This window comes from Martes martes (assembly GCF_963455335.1).
Source record: "Martes martes genome assembly, chromosome: 11".
In the NCBI taxonomy this organism is placed as follows: domain Eukaryota; kingdom Metazoa; phylum Chordata; class Mammalia; order Carnivora; family Mustelidae; genus Martes; species Martes martes.
Window position 1 is genome coordinate 57,658,660 of NC_137899.1, and position 26,216 is coordinate 57,684,875.

General features: G+C 34.1%; 1 protein-coding gene across 5 annotated transcripts in view; it reads left to right on the top strand.

The window, feature by feature from the left end:
- Positions 1–26,216, top strand: part of PALS2 (protein associated with LIN7 2, MAGUK p55 family member) — a 109,049-nt gene that overhangs the window by 54,457 nt on the left and 28,376 nt on the right. For all 5 annotated transcript variants that reach the window (XM_080818502.1, XM_080818505.1, XM_080818503.1 and 2 more), the window contains exons 3-5: positions 7,452–7,604; positions 11,972–12,124; positions 12,867–13,094. In XM_080818502.1, coding sequence (XP_080674628.1) covers positions 7,452–7,604; positions 11,972–12,124; positions 12,867–13,094 — 534 coding nt within the window. The remainder of the gene's footprint in view (positions 1–7,451; positions 7,605–11,971; positions 12,125–12,866; positions 13,095–26,216) is intronic.

Below are 26,216 nucleotides of genomic sequence, written 5' to 3' on the forward strand. Positions count from 1 at the left end.
CTCAACTATTTTTCCAGCAGCATTTGCTCACTTCATGTTTCTGTGTCACATTTTGATAATTCTCATAATATTTCTACTTTATCATGATAATATTTGAATTGCTGCAATCTCATAATAAACCTTTTAATGGGTGAGGAGTTTGTTTGTTTGTTTGTTTTTAAGAGAGAAAGAGTACCTGCTCATGTGCAGGTGGGGGAGGGGCAGAGGGAGAGACTTTTAAGCAGACTCCATGCTGAGTGTGAACCTGACATAGGGCTCAGTCTCATGACTCTGAGATCATGACCTGAGCTGAAATCAAGAGTCGGGTACTTAACCAGCTGATCCAGTCATCACCCCAAATGAGGAGTTATTTCTATGGGTGAGCAAAGACAGATTTCTTAAGGTGGAATCTACTCTTAATGAAGATGCTATGAAGATTGTTGAAATGAGAGCAATGGATTTGGAAAATTATATAAACTTAGTTGATAATGCAATTGCAGAGTTTGAGAAGATTGACAGAAGTTCTGCTATTGGGGAAAAACTGTCAAACAGAATCTCCTGCTACAAAGAAATTTTTTATCAAAGGAAGAGTCAGTTGATGCAGCAGACTTCATTGTCTTATTTTAAGAAATTGTCACAGCCACCCAGACCTTCGGCAGCACTACCCTGATCAGTTAGCAGCCATCAGTATTGAGGTGCAACCCTCTTTCAACAAAAAGGTTATGACTTGCCAAAAGCTCAGTTGATGGTTAATAGTTTTTAGCAATATGGTAATTTTTAATTAAGGTATATACAGTGTTTTTAGACACAATGTTATTACACAGTGTAAACATAACTTTATATGTACTGGAAAAAACAAAAAAATTCATTTGATTTTGTTGCAATATTCCCTTTTTGCAACGTTCACTTTATTTTGGCGGTCTGGAACTGAACTTGCAATATCTCTGAGAAAGCCTGTCTCCTAAAAAGGAAGCTGTTCATTCATTACTAGTAGCAGTGCAAATAGTACAACTACTTTGGAAGACTCTTTGGCAGTTTCTCACAAAGCTAACATAGTGTTACCATACAATCCAGCAATTGTACTCCTTGATAGTTACCCAAGGGAGTTGATGACTTATGTCCACAAAGAAATCTACATGTGAACGTTTATAGCATATTTATTCATAATTGTAAAAATTTTGAAGCAAACGGTGATGATTTTTAATAGGAGCAAAGATAAAGTGTGATACATCCATACAATGGACTATTATTCAGCAGTAAAAAAGAAATGAGCTTCAAAACAATATGGAGGAACTATAAATACATATTGCTAGATGAGAGAAACCATGCGGGAAAAGATATATACTGTGATTCCAACTACATTACATTCTGGGAAAAGCAAAAGTTATAGACAGTACAAAAGAATCAGTAGTTGCCAGGGTTTAGGGGAGTACAAAGGAGGGATGAATAAGTGAAGCATGGAGCATTTTTAGGGCCATGGGACTATTCTGTATGATACTGTAAAGGTACACGGATGACATTCTGCAGTTGTCAAAACCCATGGAACTGTACAACATTTAGAGGACATCTTAATGTAATCTATAGTCTTTAGTTAATTATAGTATATCAGATTGGCTTATTAATTATAACAAATGTATCATACTAATGCAAGAGGTAAATAAGAGAAACGGGGATGAGGCAGATAACATGGAAATTCTCCATACTTTCTGCTCAATCTTTCTATAAATTTAAAACTTTATTAACTAAGTCCATAGTTTATATCAGTGTTCATACTTTGTGTTGTATATGTGTGTCTGTGGGTTTTAACAGATGTATAATGACATGTAATGTTTATGTCCAGTTTTGGCATTAGAGTAATGCTGTCCCTATAGAATGAGTTAAGAAATGTTTCCTCTATCTCCTGGAAGATATTGTAGAGAATTGATATAATTCTTCTTAAATGTTTGGTAGAATATACCAGTAAGTCCCTGTGGGCCTGGTGCTTTCTGTTTGGGAAGGTTCTTAATTATTGATTTAATTTCTTTAGCAGATACAGTACTTTTCAAGTTATCTATATCTCCTTTTGTGAGTTTTTATGGAGTGTGTATTTAAAGGAATTTGTCCATTTCATATAGGTTATCAAATTTGTAGACATAGATTTGTTCATAGTATTCTTTTATTATTATTTAATGTCTATAGCATTAGTAGCGATGGCCCCCCTTCATTTCTGTTATTAGTAAATCTCTGTCTTCTCTTTTTCTTAGTTAACCTAGCTAGAAGTTTATTAATTTTAATCTTTTCAAAGAACCAGATTTTGGTTTCATTAACTTTTATTGACTTCCTGGTTTCACTTTCATTGGTTTCTGCTTTAAATTTGATTATTTCTTTTCTTCTACTTACTCTCGATTTAAATTTGCTCTTTTTTTTCTTGACTTTATAAGATGTAAGTTTAGATTATTGATTTTAGGTCTTTTTTCTTTTCTAACTGTGCATTCAGTGCTATAAATTTCCCTTTAAATACTGCTTTTGCCCTATCCTACAAAATTTGGTAAGTTGTATTTTCATTTGGATCGCATATTTTTAAACTTTTCTTAAGACTTCTTCTTTGACCCATGTATTCTTAGAAATGTGTTGCTTTGAGGGCGCCTGGGTAGCTCAGTCAAGCGTCTGCCTTAGACTCAGGTCATGATCCCAGGGTTCTGGGCTCAAGCCCTGCATCCGGCTCCCTGCTTAGTGGGCAGTCTGCTTCTCCCTCTCCCTCTGCCCCTCTGCCCTTCTCCTGAACCATACTCGTGCACTTGTGTGCTCTCTCTCGTGAATAAATCCTAAAAAACAAAACAAAACAAAAAAAACAGTGTTGCTTTGTCTTGAAGTGTTTGGGGGTTTTCTGGCTGTTTTTCTATTACTGAGTTTTGATTTGATTCCATTGTATTCTGAGAGCATACTTAATATGATTTTTATTCTTACAAACTTTTTAAGGTATGTTTTATAGCCCATACAGTGGTCTGTCTTGGTAAATATTCCATGTGCGCTTCAGATGAATGTGTACTTTGCTCACTACTATGTTCCCACCAGGAAAAAAAAATGTATGAGTATGTCTGTCTTTTACTGTATTTTCACCAACATGGTACATTAACAGAATTTTTATCCTTGACTATCTAATTTAAAAATATATATATATAGTACTATATATTTAGTTTGTACTTCTTATCATGAAGGTGGTTGTATATCTTTTCATGTGTTTAAGAGGTATTTGAATTTCCATTTCTGTATATTTCTTGTTCATAGTATTTGCCTATTTATGTGTTGATCTTTTTCTTACTGGTTTATAGAAGTCCTTTCTATAGGGATGTCTCGGTGGTTCAGTGGGTTAAGCCTCAGACTTCGCTCAGGTCATGATCTCAGGATCCTGGGGTCAAGTTGGGCTCCCCACTCACTCGGGAGTGTGCTTGTCCCTCTACCTCCCCCTGCTAGTGCTCATGCTTTCTCTCTCTCTCTCTCTCCATCTCTCTCTCTCTAAAACTTCCTTTATGTATAAGAAAATTAGCGTTTGGTCTATAATATGATTTGTAAGTATTTTAACCCTGGTTTGTCATTTGTATTTTGACTTTGCTGATTTTTGACAAGAAGAAATTAAATTTTTAAATGTGGTTAATTTTATTGGGCTTTTTTGTTTAATTTATAGCTTCCAGATTTTGCAGCATAAGTTAGAAAGGTCTTTCCCACTCAGAGATTATAAAAAGTATTCTTTTATATTTTTCTGAATACTGTTAAAGCCAAGCTTTAAAAAAAAAGAAAAAAGGTCTTTTTCATTTTAAAAAGTATAACAGATTCCCATTTCTAGTTTTTTTGGCATCTGTGTGGTTCTCTTTTTCCACAGATAACTCTAAGAGTGGCTCGACAATGTTATTTAGAAGCTTTCTGAGTGCTTCAATATATAATTTATCTAATCTAAGAATTTGAGCTCCTTTTGTTAACTAGATTTCTAGCAAGTTCTTTACTTATTAGAGAATTCAATTCTAATTTATTTATACTTATTTCATCCATTTTTTTATTCAGAACAAATCTCATTCTCTTTGATATAATGGATGCAGAAGCAAAATAGAAATTGACTTTTCTATTCCCTGTCTTATTTCTATTTTCTGCTCAAGTTATTTATTTTTGACTGTTTGTGGGCTTCTCTTGATCTTTCTCTTCCTAAACTCTTTAGATAGAAGGGGATGACTCTGACCACAGCAAAACTTACTTCCCATTTACTTATCTTTTTCAAGAAACATTTAATGAGCAACTAACATATACTTAGCCATATTCAAAGATAGAAACAAAATTTGTATTTTCATCCTTTTGAGGACAAAAGGCAAGGTTTTACACATAATGATAATAGTATTAGATATAACAAAATAAATGATATTATTTTTCACTTTAGTTATAGCCCACAACTTATTAAAACTTTTTTTTTTTTTTTTTTTGCTTGCAAGCATGGCTGGACTGTGCCTAGAAGAAATACCTAGAAGTCCTGAAAGAACTTTTTCTTCTCTGCAGTTCATTTTTCTAAGGTGCAGTGGTAAATAGGACTCTCAGATCTGGACATACAAGAAGGCTAGGCCATATTTGTATCAACTCCAAGTGTTCTACGAAGCCAGTCATAGCATATTCTTTCAACCACTTGTGGCAGGTGGAATATGTTTTTATTAAGTTATGCTAGCTTTCTCATAGTGTCTTAAAGGACGCTAGACCCATTCATTCAAATAGCTTATGATTCATCTCTCCTTCTGGACAATTTTCATTATTTCCTTTTGTCCTTGTTTTTCTTTTTTGCGGGGGGGGGGGTGGGTCTTATCAGTTAAATTCAAGTTGGCACTTGCCTCTTAAAATCTACTAAATAAATTATGACTTTAAAGTGACTAGAGGTCCCAACTTCTTTCACAGTATCTTCAAGCTTAAAAATCTGCATATTAACAAATATGGACCTGCTTTTGCTTTCTTGGAAAAATTAAAGTTGATCTTGTTAGAACCCAACTATATTTTAGAAATTGGCTTTCTGTGATATATAATTATAGCTGCAGTTTCACTAAAAAGCCTTTTATTTTTTTCCTGAGAACTTCTTATTGTATAGTGAGATTCTTTCCTACTATAGCACCAGTCTGTGTAGTCGATATGAAAAAAACTTTGGGTGTGTTTGTTTTTATAACATAATTTTGCCCTCCTGCTTGACATCCTTTTTCTGGTAGGTCTTTCCACCTTCCCACATGTCCTCACCCAATTTGGGAGCAGTAAGGTAGATGAACATAGGAACAAAGGGAGCTATATTAGAGTTCTCAGGTCAGTGATCATTTCTGCTCTTTACTTGTCTGAATTGAATTGATATATTACATGACCAGAGGATGTTATAGAAAATATATTGATACAGTACCTGAAAATTGTAAGTTACTCCTTATCTCTTTCCTAGAGAAACAGGTGGCCTTTATAGCTCTTACTTAGAGAGCAGAGGGGTGCAGGTTGAAGGGACGGGTGGTATTCTGAGCTACAGGAGTACAAAGTAACTGGGGATAGACTCAGTAGAACAGAATGACACATCTGGACTAGAAGAGCATGCTAAGAAGCAACAAATCAACTAGCAGTCAATGAGAGCATATCTCAGAGTTAAATGAATTAGAATAATATATAACAGATGGAATAATTAACCACAGTATGATATTTTTGAGTGGCTGTCTGTATAGTGATGAAGTCAAATAAGCTTTCGTAGGTAAGCATTCAAGCCTTGGTATTAGACTACCTGACTCTGCCACTTAGCAGTAGTGTAGATTCAAGCAAATCACTTTATCTTATTTTGCATCAACATCTATGTTTGCAAGGTAAGGATAACAACAATACACCTACCTTTGCTTAATACACACTCACTCACACTGCACTGAGAATATAATTCCTGACACATACACAAACAGCCCTCAATAAATGTTCAGCTTCTTTATTTCCTTTCTTTCCTTAAACTTTATTCTACTTCCATAAGAGTAATAGAGTGTTGCAAGGTTAACAGTGCTAAATTAAATATTTGTTAACAGCAAATATTTGTATTAAAGCAATAAGCAATTCTAGCTTGTTTTGTAAGAGTTAATAGCTAGTTATGTCCATTATTCTAGGTTTTTTTCCAATGGTGATAATCATTTTATAGTATATGTTGAGTGTCATCATTTTATCCTTATTAGGCTTACATTAAACTTTCAGAAAGTTACAGATTTACCCATTTCATTCTTCATGGCATTTTCTAATCTTAATTTTTTTCTTATCTAAATCTAATAGTAACTCCTTTCTCTAAATTACATTTGGTCTTTTGACATTTTTCTTTGTTTAATAACAGTTATAATTTCTTCTGTCATCTCATATGACTTAAAAATTTTTTTTCTTCTGAGGCGTTTCTTAAAAATGTTGCTTAATATATAGCCCCCTCTTTCACTTAAACACTTATTTCAGTCTGGAGTGTCACCTAGAAAAAAATACTTAAGTGAAAAAAATTGCTTTTTAAAAATCATGTGTTTGTCTTTGAAGGATCCACTCTATGGTAGATATAACAGCTAAAGTATTATAGCTACAGATAAAATTTAATTGATACTGTTACTACTTAAAACTTGGGTTTTTCCTGAGCGCTTACTGACATGGATCTTAAAATACTAAATACAAGATTTGTCATCTTACATAGTTTCGTTTATACATTAAGTCTTAACAGTTATGCTTTGCCTGCCTTCAAAATCGGACAGCAACCATTCATCAGAAAAGCAAAGAGCACTTAAAAGAGGGAGACTGCTTAATGTTCATTTTCAGTTTGAATTTAAAACTGTTTTATTCCCACTATTTAAGGCTAAATAGAGCTACTTGTTTCCTGTAACAGTGTGATTCATGGTCCATTTTCCATGGAAAAGATGGTGAGATTAAGAAAAAAAAAATGGCTTAAGATAAAGAGACACAAGGTGATCACTCCTCTAATGAAATCAAACAGTCTTTCAAAGTCCAGTTCAAGAGCTGACTTCCCTAAATTGACTTATTTTGCTGATTTTCAAAAATTGGAAAATGGTAGTTTTAGGATTTGGTGCTCCCCAAATGATTTTTATTATTTTTTAATGGCAGTCCATGTAATGATTACATTCCTTTTTTAAAAAATTTTTATTATGCATAATCATTTATTTTCATGAATCACAAGCAGTATCCTCTAGAGTTTGAGCCTAGACCAGAAGGTCATTAGGAAATTCTATTGGGTAGGAAATGTTTTTTTTCTTTTCAGTTGTTATCTGACTATAGTTTTTTCATGGTTAAGTTATTAAAACAAGTTTTCCATGACTTTTAGAATAGGGATACAAGCCAAGATTTATTACATTTGGTTTCAATGAATCAAACTTTCAAGTAGTATCTTTTTAAGTCTTCTTTATGAAAAGAAGAAAATCATCGTCTGGAGCAAAACAGTATGTGCTATGACTTTAATTATACTGTTATCTTTTCAGGCTCATGAGAGGCTAGAAGACTCAAAACTAGAAGCTGTCAGTGATAATAACTTAGAATTAGTCAATGAAATTCTTGAAGATATCACTCCCTTAATAAATGTGGATGAAAATGTGGCAGAGCTGGTTGGAATCCTCAAAGAGCCTCACTTCCAGGTAAATTTTGCATATTATTCTTCTTCCCAAGTGCCCTTTATCCCCAAAGTACTCTCTTTTAGTAGTTAAGTTCCAGTTTATGGTGATTTATTTAAGATTATTTAGAGCCATAGTTTGTAAATATGTAAATTCCAACTTAAGTATTTTAATATCCTGAAATACTGAGGATATCAGATCAGACACACCCACAACTAATACACACTACATAAATGTATAGCAGAAATACATCAGAATGGATTTTCCATTGTGTAATTAAAACCAGCCTTGATTTACTACCAGACCACATGCTGGAGACATTTTTCTTACTGTGATACTAGGTTTTCCTTCCTCACTACCACTGTTTCACAGCCTTTCTTATGAAAGCTATTACAGTATTGCTTCTGAGACTGAGATGCAATCAATGACCTTGGAATAAAACAAAAGAGAACTGTGTGAGGATAGAAACTAATCCATAACATTTCCTCCATAGCTGCAAAAAAAATAAGTGCAATTTAAGCTTTGGTCTGTAGCAGTAAAAAGTAAATATGTTTAACAAAGAGTCAGTTTTAGAAGAGAAAGTGGAGGGGAGTGGGGGAGAGATTTCTTATTAACCTGTGATTAAGTGTGGCGTTGGGACAGTATTAGAAAAATAGACCAATGAAAGAGAATACAAAACCCCAGAAGTACATACACATGTATATGACAATTTGATTTATGATAGAGATACTACATTTTAGGGGAGAAAGAATGGACTGTTCCGTAAGTGATGCTGGGATAGAAGAATATAAAGTGCTTTTCACTATAAATCTTAGCATTGAAAATCAAATGGCAACACCTCTTTGGTTTTTTTCAAGGACTTTCTGTGACTCTTCAAAAACGTAACTGTATATTACAAAGGTTTATAGTGAGTTGGTTGCTCCATGAATCAGTATCTCAATATGCAAAATAATGGACATGTATCAGAGACATCCTATATGCTTGTGCCAGTTGATGAAGGCCTTATAGGGCACAGTAAGCCATTTGAACTTTACCCTGAGGACGGTGGGAAATCATGAGAGGGGAGAGTGGGAGGTACTACATGGGGAAGGGGGCTGATTGTGGAGCAAGATGGTTAAGCACTAGGGCAAGAAACTGACAGCAGTGTTGAGAACAGAAAATGTGAAGATTTTCAAGTTTTAAGCAGTAAAATCAACAGGACTTGGTGATTGGTTACATGTGATCATTGCAGAAGAGAGATGTGGGAAGTTGATAAGGGTAGGGTTTCTAACAAATAATTGATGGCACTCACTGAGATAAGGAACACTCTAGAAGATACTGACATGTTAATGTTCAGGTAACCAGCCTTGTTAAGTTTGTGATACTTCAGACATAGATAGAGCTTTCAGACATGCTGTGTATCTTTAATAAATATATAAAGTTTAATAAGTATATAAATTTATATAAAGTTTCATAAATATAATTAGAAAATACTGGCAAGCAAAAATTTAAAAATTAAGACATTGCGTTCTTATTACCCATATCTACTGTACTATCCTAGTACATATTCCTCCATACTTTTTCTATGCATAAATGTACATATTTTTTTCTTTACTGATTGAGATCCTTTTGTACAAGCTATTTTGTAACTTACCCTTATTTTTCAGTCATTGATTTCCACTTGGCCATTTCAGTGGATCTCCATCTCATGTAATACACATACTATATTCAAACATCTCCATTTGACACCAAAATATTCTTTATAGCTGTTTTGTACTATGGGTTTCCAACCTAGACTCATGTGTGGCATTTGGATGGACCATCCTTTATCCCTTGATTATGATATTGACCTATTAAGAGACGATACCATTGCCCTAAAGAATGTCCCACTCCCTGGATAATCTGGTTGTCTCTTTGCTTTGTTGTTTAGTTACTCCCTCTAGTTCCTGTGAACAGAAATTCTATCTAAAAGGATGATTCAAGTTAACTCTTTGGAACTAGAATGCATCATTAGTGATGTAATGTTAATATGAATTAAAGTACATCAAAAGATATGTGACACCAGGTTAGCCCACCAGTATCGTTGCTGAGATTAGTCCCTTGATTAAGGGCATAAACAATCTAATCCCTCCTTTGAAATACTTTTGACTAGGACATAATCTAGTGTGTTATTATTCTAGCATACAAATGCTATTTCCTGTTCAATCGTTTATCTACTTATGAACACAAATTAATCCTTGCCTGAATCAGTATTTTCTTTAGAGGCTTCAAAATGACATTTTCCAGGTTCTCTCATTCTACATTTTGTAGCTGCTGTTCTTATATAAAGTAGAGCTTTTCCTCATCAACTGGACTATTTAGTTACCCCATAATGCATTTCATACTGAAAAATCAGGGAAATGTCTGATCCTTCCCTTTACCGGTTTTATTTATTTATTTATTTATTTATTTATTTATTTATTTATTTATTTTAAAGATTTTATTTATTTATTTGACAGATAGAGATCGCAAGTAGGCAGAGAGGCAGGCAGAGAGAGAGGAGGAAGCAGGCTCCCTGCTGAGCAGAGAGCCCGACGTGGGGCTCGATCGCAGAACTCTGGGATCATGACCCGAGCCGAAGGCAGAGGCCTTAACCCACTGAGCCACCCAGGTGCCCCCCCTTTACCGGTTTTTAAAGTAAAGAATTGTTTAAAATAGCAGTCTTAGGGACGCCTGGGTGGCTCATTTGGTTAGGCGGCTGCCTTCGGCTCTGGTTGTGATCCCGGGGTCCTGGGCTCGAGTCGGGCGTCGGGCTCCTTGCTCAGCAGGGAGCCTGCCTCTCCCTCTGCCTCTGCCTGCCTCTCTGTCTGCCTGTGCTCACTCTCTCTCTGACAAATTAAAAAAAAAAAAAAAAAAATCTTTAAGATAGCAGTCTTAAATGGCAACAGATGAGTTTTTCAGTCCTTCTGTTTTTTAAATAGCATTGTGCAGTTACAGATTTTTCATTAATTTAGTATGTTTCAATCCTCTACCGTGTTTACTCTTTGATTTTCAAATTGTCATGATTGACTGGTTGTAGACGGATTTTTAGTCTATGAATCTGAAGCTCATGAGAGTTCTGGAAGTTATCAGCATCTAAGTAGTGGTTCAAGTCACAGGAGTATAATTCTGGCCAAGAAGGCATGGGGTGGAAGCTAAGCAGCCCAGGTTAGAGATTTGAGCAATGTCTAGCATTTATAGGAATAATCCTTACATGTGGACTTGTGATTTTTTTCTTTTTGAAATTTTCTTTAGTCTCTTACAACATATTTTCATGAAATGACCAGAAATTACACATATCCTGATTGCTTCTGTTCAAATATGTTGACATTTTCTCCCTTCTTTCTATTTTGATTTGTTTTTGAGCTCCATCCACTCAAAATTTTTTTAAATTTTATTGTTTATTGTTTATTGTTGAGCATATACACAATTATAGTGTAAGCGAAAAACTAAAATAAATGTATTTAAAAATTATAAGAAATTCCTAGAAAGTAGATCAAAGTCATCCATGATGGTAGCACATACATCATAAATGTAGGATGTAAAATTATATTCAGGACCATTACTGGCTCATTAGGGTTTTTTCCCTCTTAAAACATATGTTTTATAAACTAAAGCCTTTGTCAGTAATATAAAATCTCTCATCACTGATATAAGATGCTGTAAATATTTATCCATTTTTCTATTGGATATCTTTTTAGCCGACTTTTATATGTGTAAAAAATATATGGTATTACTAACATAACAATCTTAGAGTAAAAATTAGGGTCTGTGCCATTTGAATTTGGTTTTTTGTTTGTTTGTTTTAAAGATTGTATTTATTTATCTGAAAGAGAGGGAGAGCAAGAGAGCACAAGTAGGCACAATAGCAGGCAGAGGGAGTGGGAGAAGCAGGCCTGATGCAGGGCTCTATCCCAGGACCCTGAAATCATGACCTAAGCAGAAGGCAGACGCTTAACCAACTGAGTCATCCAGGTGCCCCTGCACCTTTTGAATTTGTATGATACCTAATAAATAGGGATTGATGATAAATAGGAAATATGATAATGTTGATGACAACAGTGGCAGTGAATTCCAGTGCCTTCAGTGTACCACACTTGGAAATCTAGGTTCAGTTTCCACTGAACTTGTCACTTTTTTTAAGAAGTCATAAAACTCTATCAGGAGTCTTCAAATCTTTTAAAACAAGAAATACAATATTGTTTATGTTAATGTACTATATATATTTATATTTCTTTAAAAGATTCTGATGCATTTGGTTTACCTTATATTTTAAGAATTTAATAATGTGTGCCTTGGAAGGTTTTAGTACTCCACTGGAATAATGGACTGTTATTTTTAATAACTTATTCCATCAGTAATTAATAACCACAGGCTTTTTTGAATCGCTACAGTCACTCTTGGAGGCCCATGATATTGTGGCATCAAAATGTTATGATTCACCTCCGTCAAGCCCAGAAATGAATAATTCTTCTATCAATAATCAATTATTACCAGTAGATGCCATTCGTATTCTTGGTATTCACAAAAGAGCTGGGGAGCCATTGGTGAGTAGATAAATCAGTGCCTTTTAAAATCTGAAATCTGATATATTTGTGGCTCAATCATATCTTTTTTCTTTTTCATAATTTGTATTATTAAAAACTTCAATTCATGTTTATTTGTTTTATCAGTGCCTTTTGGCTTGTATAGAAATACCCAACTGATGCTCTTTCATCTTAATATAGCATATAAAATTAAACCAAAATAAAATGTTTAGCTGAAATAGAGGCCTGAAGAAGCTGGCTAATGGGCAGCAAAAATTATAAGACATAACTACCCCATTTCTTCCTATATCCTTTGAAGAAATGAACTCAAGTTGCTTGCTAATGATAGTATCAAAACACAAAAGAAAGTTATTAAAAATTGAAGGCATGGTAGGAGTCTGTAAGTAGTGAAGTTTTCTATTCCATGCTAAAATTATTATTTCTGGGTCCTGACTATTAGAAACAATGAAAAGCTTAGAACAAGGTCATCAGAATGCATAAATACTTTTTCTCCTCCTTTGAGCTTTTTATCCTGTGGAATGCAATTCCCTGAAAGTCCTGTTTTTATGAGGTCATATATGTCATCACAGTTGCCTGTGGTTTAATGAGATTAAAATGTTGAGAGACGGGAGAGAATGGGGGAAGGTAGGAACAATTAACTCACCTACTTTTAGGATTATTTTCTTACATATACATATTAGTGAATATTTAAGATTTCTTCCTAATAATCTAAAATCAGTGATAATTCTGTTATTTACTCTAGGGTGTAACGTTTAGGGTTGAAAATAATGATCTGGTGATCGCCCGAATCCTTCACGGAGGAATGATAGATCGACAAGGTCTACTTCATGTGGGAGATATCATTAAAGAAGTCAATGGTCATGAAGTTGGAAACAATCCAAAGGAATTACAAGAATTACTGAAAAATATTAGTGGAAGTGTCACCCTAAAAATTTTACCAAGTTATAGAGATACCATAACCCCTCAACAGGTGAGTAATAAAATTCTTGGTAATATCAATAATATTTTTATTTCTTTAATCACATTGTTAGCTATAACTGCCACTTGTTCCTCTTTTGCTAAAGAAAATAGGAAAAAAAAATGATTTAAGTGTTCTGAATTGCCTTATTTTGTCATGAGTGAATTTTTGAATTTTTAAAACAGTTAGCACTATCTTATTAGGAAGGAATAACAAAATGTCTTTGTGAATACTGTGAACCTTAGCATTACAGTAACCTACAGCTAGGTATCTGAAAAATCATAAAGCCTTTTAGTCCTTAATCTAGCAAACACTTTAGGCACCTGTTATGTTCCAGGTATTATATTAGGCCCTGTGAGAGGATAAGAATATAGCTCTAAATACCTCTTACTTAGTGTTCATGTGATGGGTTGGATGGGGAGTGAGGTCAGAAAGGGAGGATAGGTATATAGATTGAGAAAAATCTTGAATACCTGGATTGTACACATTTGGTCTGATTTTTATAACTAATTTTTAGGTAAAGTAGATTATTGAACAGGGTAATGTTCTAATGACAGCAATTATCTAGTTTCATCATGTTGAATGAATTTCCAAAAGGAGAAAAGTGATATCCTTTAACCAGGAAGCAGAATTTTGGAGGTGTGAGGTGATTTCTGAGAGACAACTCTAAAAGAACGTTACCACTGTTTGGATTCAAATACCAATGCTACCACTTACTAGCTTAGCCTCTCTGTGCTTCATTATCTCATGTATATAGTTAAGGATAATATTTCTTTTCTCAGAAGGTGTTACAAGGATTAAATAACTTAATTCACGTAAAGCTCTCTTAGCAGCACCTGGCATATAGCACTCAGGAAGTAGCTGCTACTGTTGTTGTGATCGTGGTGATGAGGTAGTGATGGTATAATAGAATTGTAAAGAAAGAAACGTAATAAAGTAATTGCAGAGAAGGATTTGGCGATCATGGTGGGAGTGTTGGAACTGAGGAGAGGGTTTAAAAGACCTATGTAATGTAGAAATGGGAGAAAGGAATGTTTTAGATTGATGCCTTTAATTCAACTTTGTTTCACAAATTTATCATTTCATGGGTAAGTGAAATGGTAAGTTTCTACATAAGATACTGCCAGTGATCTTAATTTCAGTATGAGAACTTAAAAGTCTAGTTTTTATATTTCTGTACAATTCTTCAAAATAACATATGTTGAATACCTCTTTTACATTATTCTTTGAAGGATAGGAAAAAATATGTACATTTCTTTTAAGTTTTTATTTTAATTACCTGGTGCTCAACATGGTAAGTGCACACCTTAATCCCCATCACCTATTTCACTCATCTCCCTACCCATCTCCCCTCTGGTAACCATCAGTTTGTTCTCTATATTTGAGTCTGTTTCTTGGGTTCTCTCTCTTTTTCCCTTTGCTTGTTTGTTTTGTTTCTTAAATTCCATATATGAGTGAAATCATGTAGCATTTGTCTTAGTCTGACTAGACTTATTTCACTTAGCATTATACTCTCTAGCTCCATCCATGCCATTGCAAATGGCAAGATTTCTTTCTTTTTTATGGCTAAATAATATTTCACTGTATATTTGTGTATATATATGTGTATATTTTTATGTATATTTATATGTGTGTATATATATTCACACACATACATACCACATCTTCTTTATCCATTCATCAATCAGTGGACACTTGGGCTGCTTGCATATCTTGGCTATCGTGAATAATCCCACTATAAACGTAGAGGTGCCTATATTCTTTGCATTGATGTTTTTGTATTCTTTGGGTAAATATCCAGTAGTGCAATTGCTGTATCATAGAGTTGTTCTATTTTTAACTTTTTGAGGAACCTCCATACTGTTTTCCACAGTGGATACACCAGTTTGCGTTCCTACCAACGGTGCAAGGGGGTTCCTTTTTTTCCCACATCCTCATCAACACTTGTTACTTGTGTTTTTGATTTTAGCTATTCTGACAAATGTAAGGTGCTATTTCATTATAGTTTTGATTTGCATTTCCCTGATGATGAATGATATAGAGCATTTTTTCATGTGTCTTCTGGTGATCTCTATGTTTTCTTTGGAGAAATGTCTGTTCATTTTTTTTAATTGGATTATTTGGTTTTGGGGTGCCGAGTTTTATAAGTTCTTTATGTAATTTGAATACTAACCCTTTATTGAATATGCTATTTGCAGAATATCTTCTCCCATTCCGTAGGTTACCTTTTAGTTGTGTTGATGGTTTCCTTTGCTGTGCAGAAGCTTTTTATTTTGTTGGAGTCCCAGTAGTTCGCTTTTGTTTTCCTTGCCTTAGGGAACCTATCTAGAAAAAAGTTGTTATGACCAGTGTCATATGCTCTTTTCTAGGATGTTTATGGTTTCCTCTCTCACATTTAGGTTTTTAATCCATTTTAAGTTTATTTTTTGTGTACGGTATAAGAAGGTGGTCCAGTTTTCCCAACACCATTTGTTGAAGAGACTGTCTTTCCTGTTGGATATTCTTTCCTGGTTTGTTAAAGATTAAATGACCACATAATTGTGGATTTCTTTCAGGATTTTCTATCCTGTCCTATTTATCTCTGCATCTGTTTTCATGCCAATACCATACCACTTTGATTACTACACCTTTGTAATATAACATGAAGTCTGGAATTGTGATGCATTCAGCTTTGCTTTCCTCTTTCAAGATAAGTTTGCCTATTCAGGGTCTTTTATGGTTCCATAAAAATTTTTGGATTGATTGTTTTAGCTCTGTGAAAAGTACTGGTGGTATTTTGATAGGGATCGCTCTAAGTGTATAGATTGCTTTGGGTAGTATTGATATTTAAACAATGTTTGTTCTTCCAAGATGGGATCAGAAGGGAGACAAACCATAAGAGACCTTTAATGTCACAAAACAAACTGAGGGTGGCTGGGGGGAAGGGGGTAGGGAGAGGGTGGTGGGATTATGGACATTGGGGAGGGTATGTTATATGGTGAATGCTGTGACGTGTGTAAACCTGGTGATTCACAGACCTGTACCCCAGGGGCTAATAATACATTATATGTTTATAAAAAATAAAAAAAAACAATGTTTGTTCTTCCAATTCATGAGAATGGAATGTTCTTCCATTTCTTTATATCATCCTTAATTCCTTTCATCATTGTTTGATGGTTTTCAGAATTCTCTGGCTTGGTTTATCCCTAGGTATCTTATTAATTTTGGTGCAGTTGTACATGGAATTGTTTTCTTAATTTCTCTTTCTGTTGCTTCATTATTGGGGTGTAGAACTGCAACAGATTTATGTAGGTTGATTTTATATCCTGTGACTTTACTGAATTTGTTAATCAGTTCTTGCAGGTTTTTGCCAGAGTCTTTTGGGTTTTCTTTATGTAGTATCATGTCATCTGCAAAGAGTGAAAGTTTGACTTCTTCCTTGGTGATTTAATGCCTTTTATTTCTTTTTGTTGTCCGATTGCTATGGCTAGGTTTTCCAGTACTATGTTGAATAAAGGTGCTGAGTTTTGTTCCTGACCCTAGGGGAAATCCTTGTTTTGTTCCTGACCCTAGGGGAAAGGCTCTCGGTTTGTCTCCAATGAAAATTATATTAGCTGTGGTTTTTCATTAATGGCCTTTATTTTGTTGAGGTATGTTCCTTCCAAACCTGTTTTGTTGAGGATTTTTATCATGAATTGATGTTATACTTTGTTAAATGTTTTTTTCAGTGTCTGTTGAAATGATCATGTGGTTCTTATCCTTTCTTATTGATACAATGTGTCATGTTGACTGATTTGTGAATGTTGAACTACTTTTGCAATCAGTGTCTTTTGAAATGATCATGTGGTTCTCATCCTTTCTTATTGATACGATGTGTCATGTTGACTGATTTGTGCATGTTGAACTACATTTGCAGCCCAGGAATAAATCTCACTTGGTCGTGGTGTATAATTTTACTAATGTATTGTTGGGTTTGATTTGCTTGTATTTTGATGAGAATATTTGCATTTATGTTCATCAGAGATCTTTTCTCTTTTTTTGTGATGTCTAATTTTGGTGTCAGGGAAATGCTGGCATTATAGAATGAATTTGGAAGTTTTCCTTCCTTTTCCCTTTTTTGGAATAGTTTGAGAAGAATAGATACTAACTCTTTTTTCAGGGTTTGGCAGAATTTGCTTGTGAAACCAGCTGGTCTTGGACTTTTGTTTGTTGGGAGTTTTTTAATTATTGATTCAGTTTTGTTGCTATTTCTTCCTGCTTCAGTTTTGGTCAGTTATATGTTTCTAGGAATTTATCCACTTCTGAGTTGTTCAATTTGTCAGCATGTAATTTTTCCTAATATTCTCTTGTAATTGTATTTTTGTAGGGTTTATTGTTATTTCTTCTCTCTCATTTTGATTTTATTTGGGTCCTTTCTTTCTTGATAGGTCTGGCTGGGGGGTTATCAGTTTTATTGACTTTTGTTTTGTTTTGTTTTGTTTTGAAGTGCCAGCTCCTCATTTCATTGATTGTTCTAGTGGTTTTATTAGTTTCTCTATCATTTATTTTTGCTCTAATCCTTATTATTTTCTTCCTTCTTCTGGTTTTAGGTTTTGTTTGTTGTTCTTTTTCTAGTTTGCTTATTTGTGATTTTTTTCTTGAAGTAGGCCTGTATTGCTCTAAACTTACCTCTTAGAAATGCTTTTGCTGCGTCCTAAAGGTATTGTACATTATAATTTCATTTTTATTTGTTCCCATGTATTTTTAAATTTGTTTGATTTCCTGGTTGATCTGTTCATTGTTTAGTATCACGTTATTTAACCCCTGTGTATTTATAGTCTTTCCAGGTTTTTTCTTGTGGTTGACTTTGGTTTTATAATGGTATGGTCAGAAAAGATGTATGGTAGACTTTGATCTTTTTGAATTTGTTGAGGCCTGTTTTGTGGTCTAATATGTGATTGGTTCTGGAGAATATTCCTTGTACACTTGAATAGAATGTGTATTGTGGTATTTTAGGGTAGAATTTTCTGAATATATCTGTTAAATCCATCTGGTCCATTGTGTCTCAAAGCCATTGTTTTCTTGTTGAGTTTCTGTTTTTAGATGAGCCTTCCATTGATATAAGTGGGGTGTTAAAGGCCCTTACTATTTTTGTATTATTATCAATTACTTCCTTTGTTTGTTATTAACTGTTTTATGTATTTGGGTGCTCCCATGTTGGGTGCATAAATACTTAAAATTGTTTTATCTTAATGTTGAATTTTCTCTTTTATTACTACATTGTGCCCTTCTTTGTATCTTGTTATAGTTTTTGTTTTAAAGTCTTTTGTCCAACATAAATATTGCTACTGTGGCTTTCTTCTGACATCCATTTGCATGATTAATGTTTCTCTAGCCCCTCAGTTTCAATTGGCAGGTGTTTTTATGTCTAAAATAACTCTTGTAGGCAGCATTTAGATGGGTCTTGTTTTTTTATCCATTCTGTCACCATATATCTTTTGATTGGAGTGTTTAGGCCTTTTACATGTTAAGTAATTTATTGATAGATATGTATTTATTGCCATTTTATGGTTGTTTCTGAACATTTTCTCTGATCCTTTCTTGTCTTTCTGTCTTTCATGGTTTACTGGTTGTCTTGATATATTTGGATTTCTTTCTCTTTATTCTTTGCATATTCAGTAGTGGTTTTTGATTTGTGGTTACTGTTAGGTTTGTATAGAACATCTGCATATAGCAGTCTATATTAAATTCATAATTGTTTATGTTTGAATCCATTCTTTACTTTTCTCCTACCCATGTTTTAGGTATATAGTGTCATAATTTGCATCTTTTTATTTTGAGTTCCTTGACTGGTTTTTCACAGCAATATTCATTTTTACTGCTTTTGTGTTTTCTACCTTCGTACTGTCATTTTTGGTCTTTCCACTCAAAAAATTCCCTTTAATTTTTCTTGCAGGGTAGGTTTGGTGGTCATGAACTCCTTCAGTTTTTGTTTGTCTGGGCATCTATCTCTCCTTCTATTCTGAATTATAGCCTTGCTGCAAGTTTTTCCCATTCAGCACTTTGAATATATCATGACACTCCTTTCTGGCTTGGAAAGTTTCTGCTGAAAAATTCACTGATAGCCTCATGGGGTTTCCTTCATATGTAACTGTCTTCTTTGGTCCCATTGCTCTTTATATTTTTTCTTTATCACTTTATTTTTCCATTTTAATTACAGTGTGTCTTCTTGTGGATCTGCTTTGGTTGATTTTGCTGGGGTTCTCTGTGCCTTCTAGATCTGGATATCTGTTTCCTTTCCTGGACTAGAGAAGTTTTCAGCTATATTTCTCCTACTAAATTCTCTGACCCCTTTTCTCTCTCTCCTTCTTCCGGGATTCCTATAATATGAATATTATTACATTGATGGAGTCACTGATTTCCCTAAGTCTATTCTCATTTTGCATAATTCTTTTCTCTCTTTTTGTTCAGCATAATTACTTTCCATTACTCTGTCTCTAGGTCATTAATTCATTCCTTTTTTTTTCTTCCAGCCTGCTATTCATTCCATCAGGCATGTTTTTTACTTTGTTTATTGAGTCCTTTATCTCTACTCTTTTACTCCTAATCTCTGTCTTAATGGTCTCACTGATGTCCTCCACTCTCTTCTCAAGTCCATTGAGTATCCTTGTGGTCATTGCTTAAAATTCTTCATCCAGCACATTACTTAAATCTGTTTCACTTAGCTCTCCTGCTATGGCTTTGTCTTGTTCTTTCATTTTCTCTGTCTTCTCATTTTGTGCCAGTTTCTCTGTTAGGAAAGTTAACTACATCTCCTGGTCTTTGAGGGTAATGCCTTTATAAAGAAGAGATCCTGTAGAATCCTGCAGTGTAGTGTCCCCTGTTCCCCAGCTCCAAGAAAAGAATCATGAAAGAAAAGGTATTTGAAATTAGACATTTCACATCACTATTACCTCTAAGACCTCTTGTATTTCTCAAGTGGCACATTTTCATTTGGACTTGAATAGATTGGAAAAGTAGAACTTAAGATTTTTTAAAAATTATGTGTTAGCTGTGATAATTAGGAAGATTTTTCCCCCCTGTGGTTTAAACCAGAATTCATACCAGTTTACCAAGGCTATCATGAACTTTTACAGGCAAGGTATTTTTATAATACTGATATGTTACATGTTAGCACTTTGGCTCAAAGTCCTTTCTAGATTCTGCACCCAGTGAACTGGTTTGAATAGCATAAGATGCTAGGATCTTTAGCCCTCTCAGGCTTAAATTTATTCCCATCCCATGCCTTTCTTTATTTAGCCTTTAGAACTGGGAGAAAAGATTTAAATGGGTTAGGAGAGGTCATCTAAGCGTAAGGCAGTTCTTAGGCCTATCTATCATAAAAAAGAAAAGAGATTATAACATGAAGACTTAAAAGACATAAAAAAGAAAAGAGATTATAACATGAAGACTTCCAAAGGTGAGTCAAAACATGTCTAAATTGGGTTATTTTTTAAAGTGAGGAAATTATTACTAATTATGTTGGAATAATAGGCCTAAACAGTGCCTGTCCTGGACAAACTATGGTCATTTTCCTAAGAGAAGCTGTGGGGAGGCAAGGGCATTTAACCTCTTCAGCTCTTTCAGAAGCTCTATTATATAGTCCTGGTGTGTCTATCTTAACTCCCTCTGGACTGCTAGGAGAGCAGAAGGGAGCCAGAAGCTCTCCCTGCCAGGTGGTGTTTCTCAAAACATGATGAGTAGATATTTTTATCAGAATAATTTGAAGTGCTTATTAAAAATCAAAATTTTTCATGAGATCTAAGAATTGTTTTAAATTAGAGACCAATGTAAATTAGAAGTTGTAGCGAATTCTGAGGTTTTTCAACTTACATAATGGTTTAGTTTCCAAAGGCTGTTCATAATTCCATTTATTCATCAAGATCAAAGTGATGGGAATTCTCTTACTCATCTTTAAGGCCACCATGATGTAGATACCAAAAATATTTTAAGAAAAGAAATTACAGTTACATATGCATTTAAAAATTCTTAACAAAATAATAGCAAATAAAATTTAATGATATATAAAAGGGATAACAGGACATGTTCAAGTTGTTTTTCCCATGGGTGCTAGGGTGGTTTCATATTGGAAATAAGTGTGAAACCAAACACATTAACAGATTTAAAAAGAAAAACCTCAGTAAAGAATTTGATGAAATTCAATACATAGTAATGATTTTTTAAAAAGATTAATAAATCAAGAACAGAGGAAGGCTCCTTATGCTTATTTAAAAACAAAAACAAAAACTAAAGACAACATTATCCTGAATAGTTGAATATTAGAATGATTCTCTTTAACATCAGGAACTGGACCCTCAGGTAGTCTGCCTAAGACAACCCCACTCCCCCAGAAAGCCTCATTTCCATTCCAACAAGATCAAAGAACCTACCATAAACTAAGAGAAACTTGCCAAACTTCAGGGGTAATTGTGCATTGGTTTTAAAAAAAAAAAACACACACACACAAAAAAACTGCCCTGAGAATGGTACATAGAGTAACAGATGATACAACAAATATCTGTTATAGTAAGTGATAAAAATTTTCAGTTCTCCTTTAAGAAACTAAGAATAAGCAGTATCTCTGATATTAAAGAGGTAAGTGTATTTGCAAACTAGGGAATGGTTATCTATTTACTTTAGCAATCCTAATGCTCAGACGTCTCTGGCAGCAAACACTTTTACCATTACCAGCCATGCTGAGACAGAAATGCCACCTGGCTTCTTAGACCACCTTGGTACTGAGAAGCTTAAGGACACTGGCAGAAGCTGAATGGAAAAGCACCACTTGCTCCTGGGGAGAAGGGTGATCTTGTTCAGGGTTTTGATGAGGCCTCCAATAATTAGGCAAATAATTGACTAGATTTATTTTTTAAATAATAAAACTTCAATAATTTTGACTGCTTAAAAAATTTTGTTAATGGCAAATATATAGAATGATGAAATATAGAAACCTATAATATTTTAAATTCTGAGGACCTTGGACTCTACTGCTTTTTAATTATTGCCTATACACAATTATTTGTTTGTAGTTAGTTAAGCCAAAGAAGCCACAATATAAAGTTTAAAAGAAGAGTTAATAAAGTCCTTGCCTAGTTACAAAAAGTAAGAACTAGAGGATGTTCAGTAACACCATTGCAATTTAGTATCTTACTGAAAGTTTCATAAGCACAAAAAAGACAATTATAGAAGCAAAAAGTTCAGAAAGGAGAAAATAAAATGTACTATTTTCAAATAATAGTTTTTAGCATAGAATGCTCCCCAAAACTATAAATTAATAGAAATGAGTTTAGCAAGATATTTGAAACTAAGATTAATATACAGAAGTCAGATGCATTTCTGTATGTCATCAATAAACATCATTACAGTAGAGTCAGAGAATGTCACATTTATGTTTAGAAATAAATCTAACAAAAAGATTCAAGTCCTCTACAAACACACACACACGCACACTCACACCCCTATACACACTGTGATAAAGATCTTAATAGATACGTCATGTTCATTGAGAAGAAGACAATATTGTGGTGTCCCGTTTTCCTCAAATTGACTTTTAGATTCAACAAAATTCCAGTAAGATTTTTCATAGTATTTGATAGGATGAATATCCCACTTTTGAGGCAGAAAAACAGTAATGGGGCATTCCTAATACGTAGGAATTAAGATACCATCATGGTATTGGCATAAGAGCAGATAGAATGATTAATGGAATAGAGAGTTCAGAAAGAGAGCTAACACATGTACTATTTTGATAAGATGATATATCTTTCATGGAGAAGAAGAGAGACTATTCAGTGGATGAAACTGGTTATCAACGGGGATAACATGAAGTTGTGTTTCTGTTTCTCTTCACATATACAAATCAAGTTAGAAGAATCAATCAGTGAACAAATGAAGAGATATTAAAAATGACATTGTGGATTACCATTTATAACATTCAATTGGCAAAAAGTGTACTTGTGACTTTACGGTATCTCTTTTGCACTGCTGGTGGCAGTGTAAATTGGTATAACTGCATGGGATGGTTGGGTGGAGTTTAGCATTATCAGAGTTGAGTGTTCACATATACTGGAGTAATTTCCTAGAGCAGTTCATAGGTATGTACAGCTGGAAATATGTTAACAAGCATGTAAATTCCAAAAGATTGTATGCTATGATGTGATATAATTTTTTACGTTTAAAAAATCTAAATGCATACTTTTAAAGAATGTGTATAACTGCACAGTGAAACTATACTAAAGGATACCAAAGAGTTAATGAATACAATATTCCGGGTAAGGGTTACCTTAGCTGGGGAACTCAGGGTAATGGAATGGAATGAGAGCAGTAGGACCACTTAAGGTTCTAGCCTCTGTTTTGGGTACAAGTTTATGGCTGTTTATCACATTTTTAAAAGGAATAAAATAGGCTTTGCATGAACCAGTGACTTAGTGTGATATAAATTAAGAATTATTATTATTAGCATAATTCTGAATAATTTAATAGTTTTTTAAAATAAACTCTTTGATAGAAACTTAAATTTGTGGCCCACAGATGGATGTTTACCAAATAGGAGTATGAATTGCCCCTCGAAGCTTTTTTAAACAAATTTATTCTAGACTCCCTGCTGATTGAAAATGTGTGTGTGACTGCATTTAACCGAGTAGGCTGAGTTCATATACTTTGAAAATCTTTAGAAAAATAACATTTTTCCTTAATCATCTCTGTTATTGTCACAGTGAACTTCATAGCAACTATGATCACTGCATTCACCACATTGTCACTTGTTATAATTGCAAATTTGAATAGACTTGAAAATATGTGTTGAGACTGAGGGTGCATAAAGAACACTTGCACAATGTTCAGATAACATATTTCCAAATTTCAAACCACCTTCTGATTTAACATAAAGGTTATGGTAGGGCTATTTCTAAAGCCATTTTATCCATTTGATTTCTTTTCTCTTACTAATTATTATCCTTTGATAGGCCCAGCATAGTCTTGTGTAATATTTTATTTTTTCAGTACTTCTAAAATTTTTATATTTACTTTTAAAAAATATTCTTGAGAAAAAGCTTATATAAATAGCATATATTTAAAGTGTACAATTTGATAAATGTAGATATATGTACCTGTGAAACTAACAACATAATCAAGACAACATATATATCTAGCACCTCCAGAATTTTCTTTGTATCCATTTATAATTCTTCCTTCCTTCTCCCTCCCCCCGCCCTGCATTCCAGGCAAGCACTGCTCTGCTTTCTGTCACTATAGTTTAGTTTACATTTTCCTTATTTTTATATAAATGGAAGCATACAACATGAATCACCTTTGCTGTTTTTTTGTTTTGTTTTGTTTTTTTAATCGTCTTTCAGCATAATTCTTTTGGGATCTATCCATCTTTTTATGTGTATCAGTAGTTGATTCCTTTGTGTTGATGAGTAGTATTCCATTGCTTGGTTATACCATAGTTTGTTTATCCGTTAACTGGCTGATGAACATTTTTGTTATTTCCACTTTGGGGCTATTATAAATAAAGATGCCATGGACATTTACATGTAAGTCCCTTGGGTGAATACCTAGGAACTGAAGGATTGGGTCATGGTAGGTATTTTTTTTTTTTTTAAGATTTTATTTATTTATTTGACAGACAGAGATCACAAGTAGGCAGAGAGGCAGGCAGAGAGAGAGAGGAGGAAGCAGGTTCCCCGAAGAGCAGAGAGCCCGATGCGGGGCTTGATCCCAGGACCCTGGGATCATGACCTGAGCTGAAGGCAGAGGCTTAACCCACTGAGCCACCCAGGTGCCCCAAGGGTCATGGTAGGTATATGTTGAACTTTCAGAGAAGTGACTGAACTATTTCCAGAAATGGTTTTACCAGTGTACTTTCACCCCAGCATTTTGAGAGTTTCAATTACTGTACATCTTCAGCAACATTTGGTATGGTCAGTCCTTATAATTTTAGAATCTCATATAGGTGTGTAGTGATAACTTAATATATTAATTTGCATTTCCCTGATGACTACTTAATATTGAGTATCTTTTCTTGTGTTTATTTTTGTGTGTGTGTGTGTGTGTTTGTTTGTTTTTTTGTCTGTTTTGGTGATTGTCTTAAAATCTTAACAATTTTTTATTAAGATTTTTCTTAATTTAGGTTTGAGAGTTCCTTACGTATTTTGAATACAGCTACTTTTTTTTTTTTTAAGATTTTATTTATTTATTTGACAGAGATCACAAGTAGGCAGAAAGGCAGGCAGAGAGAGAGAGGGGGAAGCAGGCTCGCCGCTGAGCATAGAGCCCAGTGCAGGGCTCGATCCCAGGACGCTGGGATCATGACCTGAGCCGAAGGAAGAGGCTTTAACCCACTGAGCCACCCAGGCGCCCCTGAATGCAACTACTTTATCAGAATTATGATTTGTAAGGATTTTCTCACAGTGAAAAGGCTTGTCTTTTCATTCTGTTAACTGTGTAATACAAAGAGCAGAAGTTCTTAATTTTGATGAAGTCCAATTTTTCCATGTTTATCTTTTACAGATCATGCTTGTATTGTTCCGTGTAAAATATTGTTGCATAACCTAAGGTCATAAAGATTTTCTTTGATATTTTTTCTGAAAGTTGTATAGTTTTATGCTTTATACCTAGCAATAGGATCCATTTAGTGTATGAGTTTTTGTATAGGTTTAAGATATGGACAAATGGGGGTTGGCATATAGATAAACTAATTTTCCAGCCCCATTTGTTGAAAAGACTATTTCTTTCATCAAATTTGGAAACATTTTGACTATTACCTCTTCAGATTATTTTTCTGTTCCCATTTCTTCTGTCCTTTGGTGACATCATTTCTGCATATATTAGGCTTCTTGAAGTTGTCCCATTGTTCAGTGATTGTCTTCATTTAAATCTTAATACTTCCCTGTTTTTTATCTTAGTTTCTATTGCTGTATCTTCAAGTTTATTTTCTTCAATGTCTAATCTGTTCGTCACTTCTGGTGTACTTTTTCCATCTTATTTTGGTTTTCATCTCTAGAAATCTAAATTGAGTCTTCCTTTTCTTTCTTTTTTTTTTTTTTAATCTGCCATGTTTCTACTTAACATGCCTAGTCCTTCCTCTAGCTTCTTGAACCTAAGAATACAATATGTAAAGTTAAAATAACTATT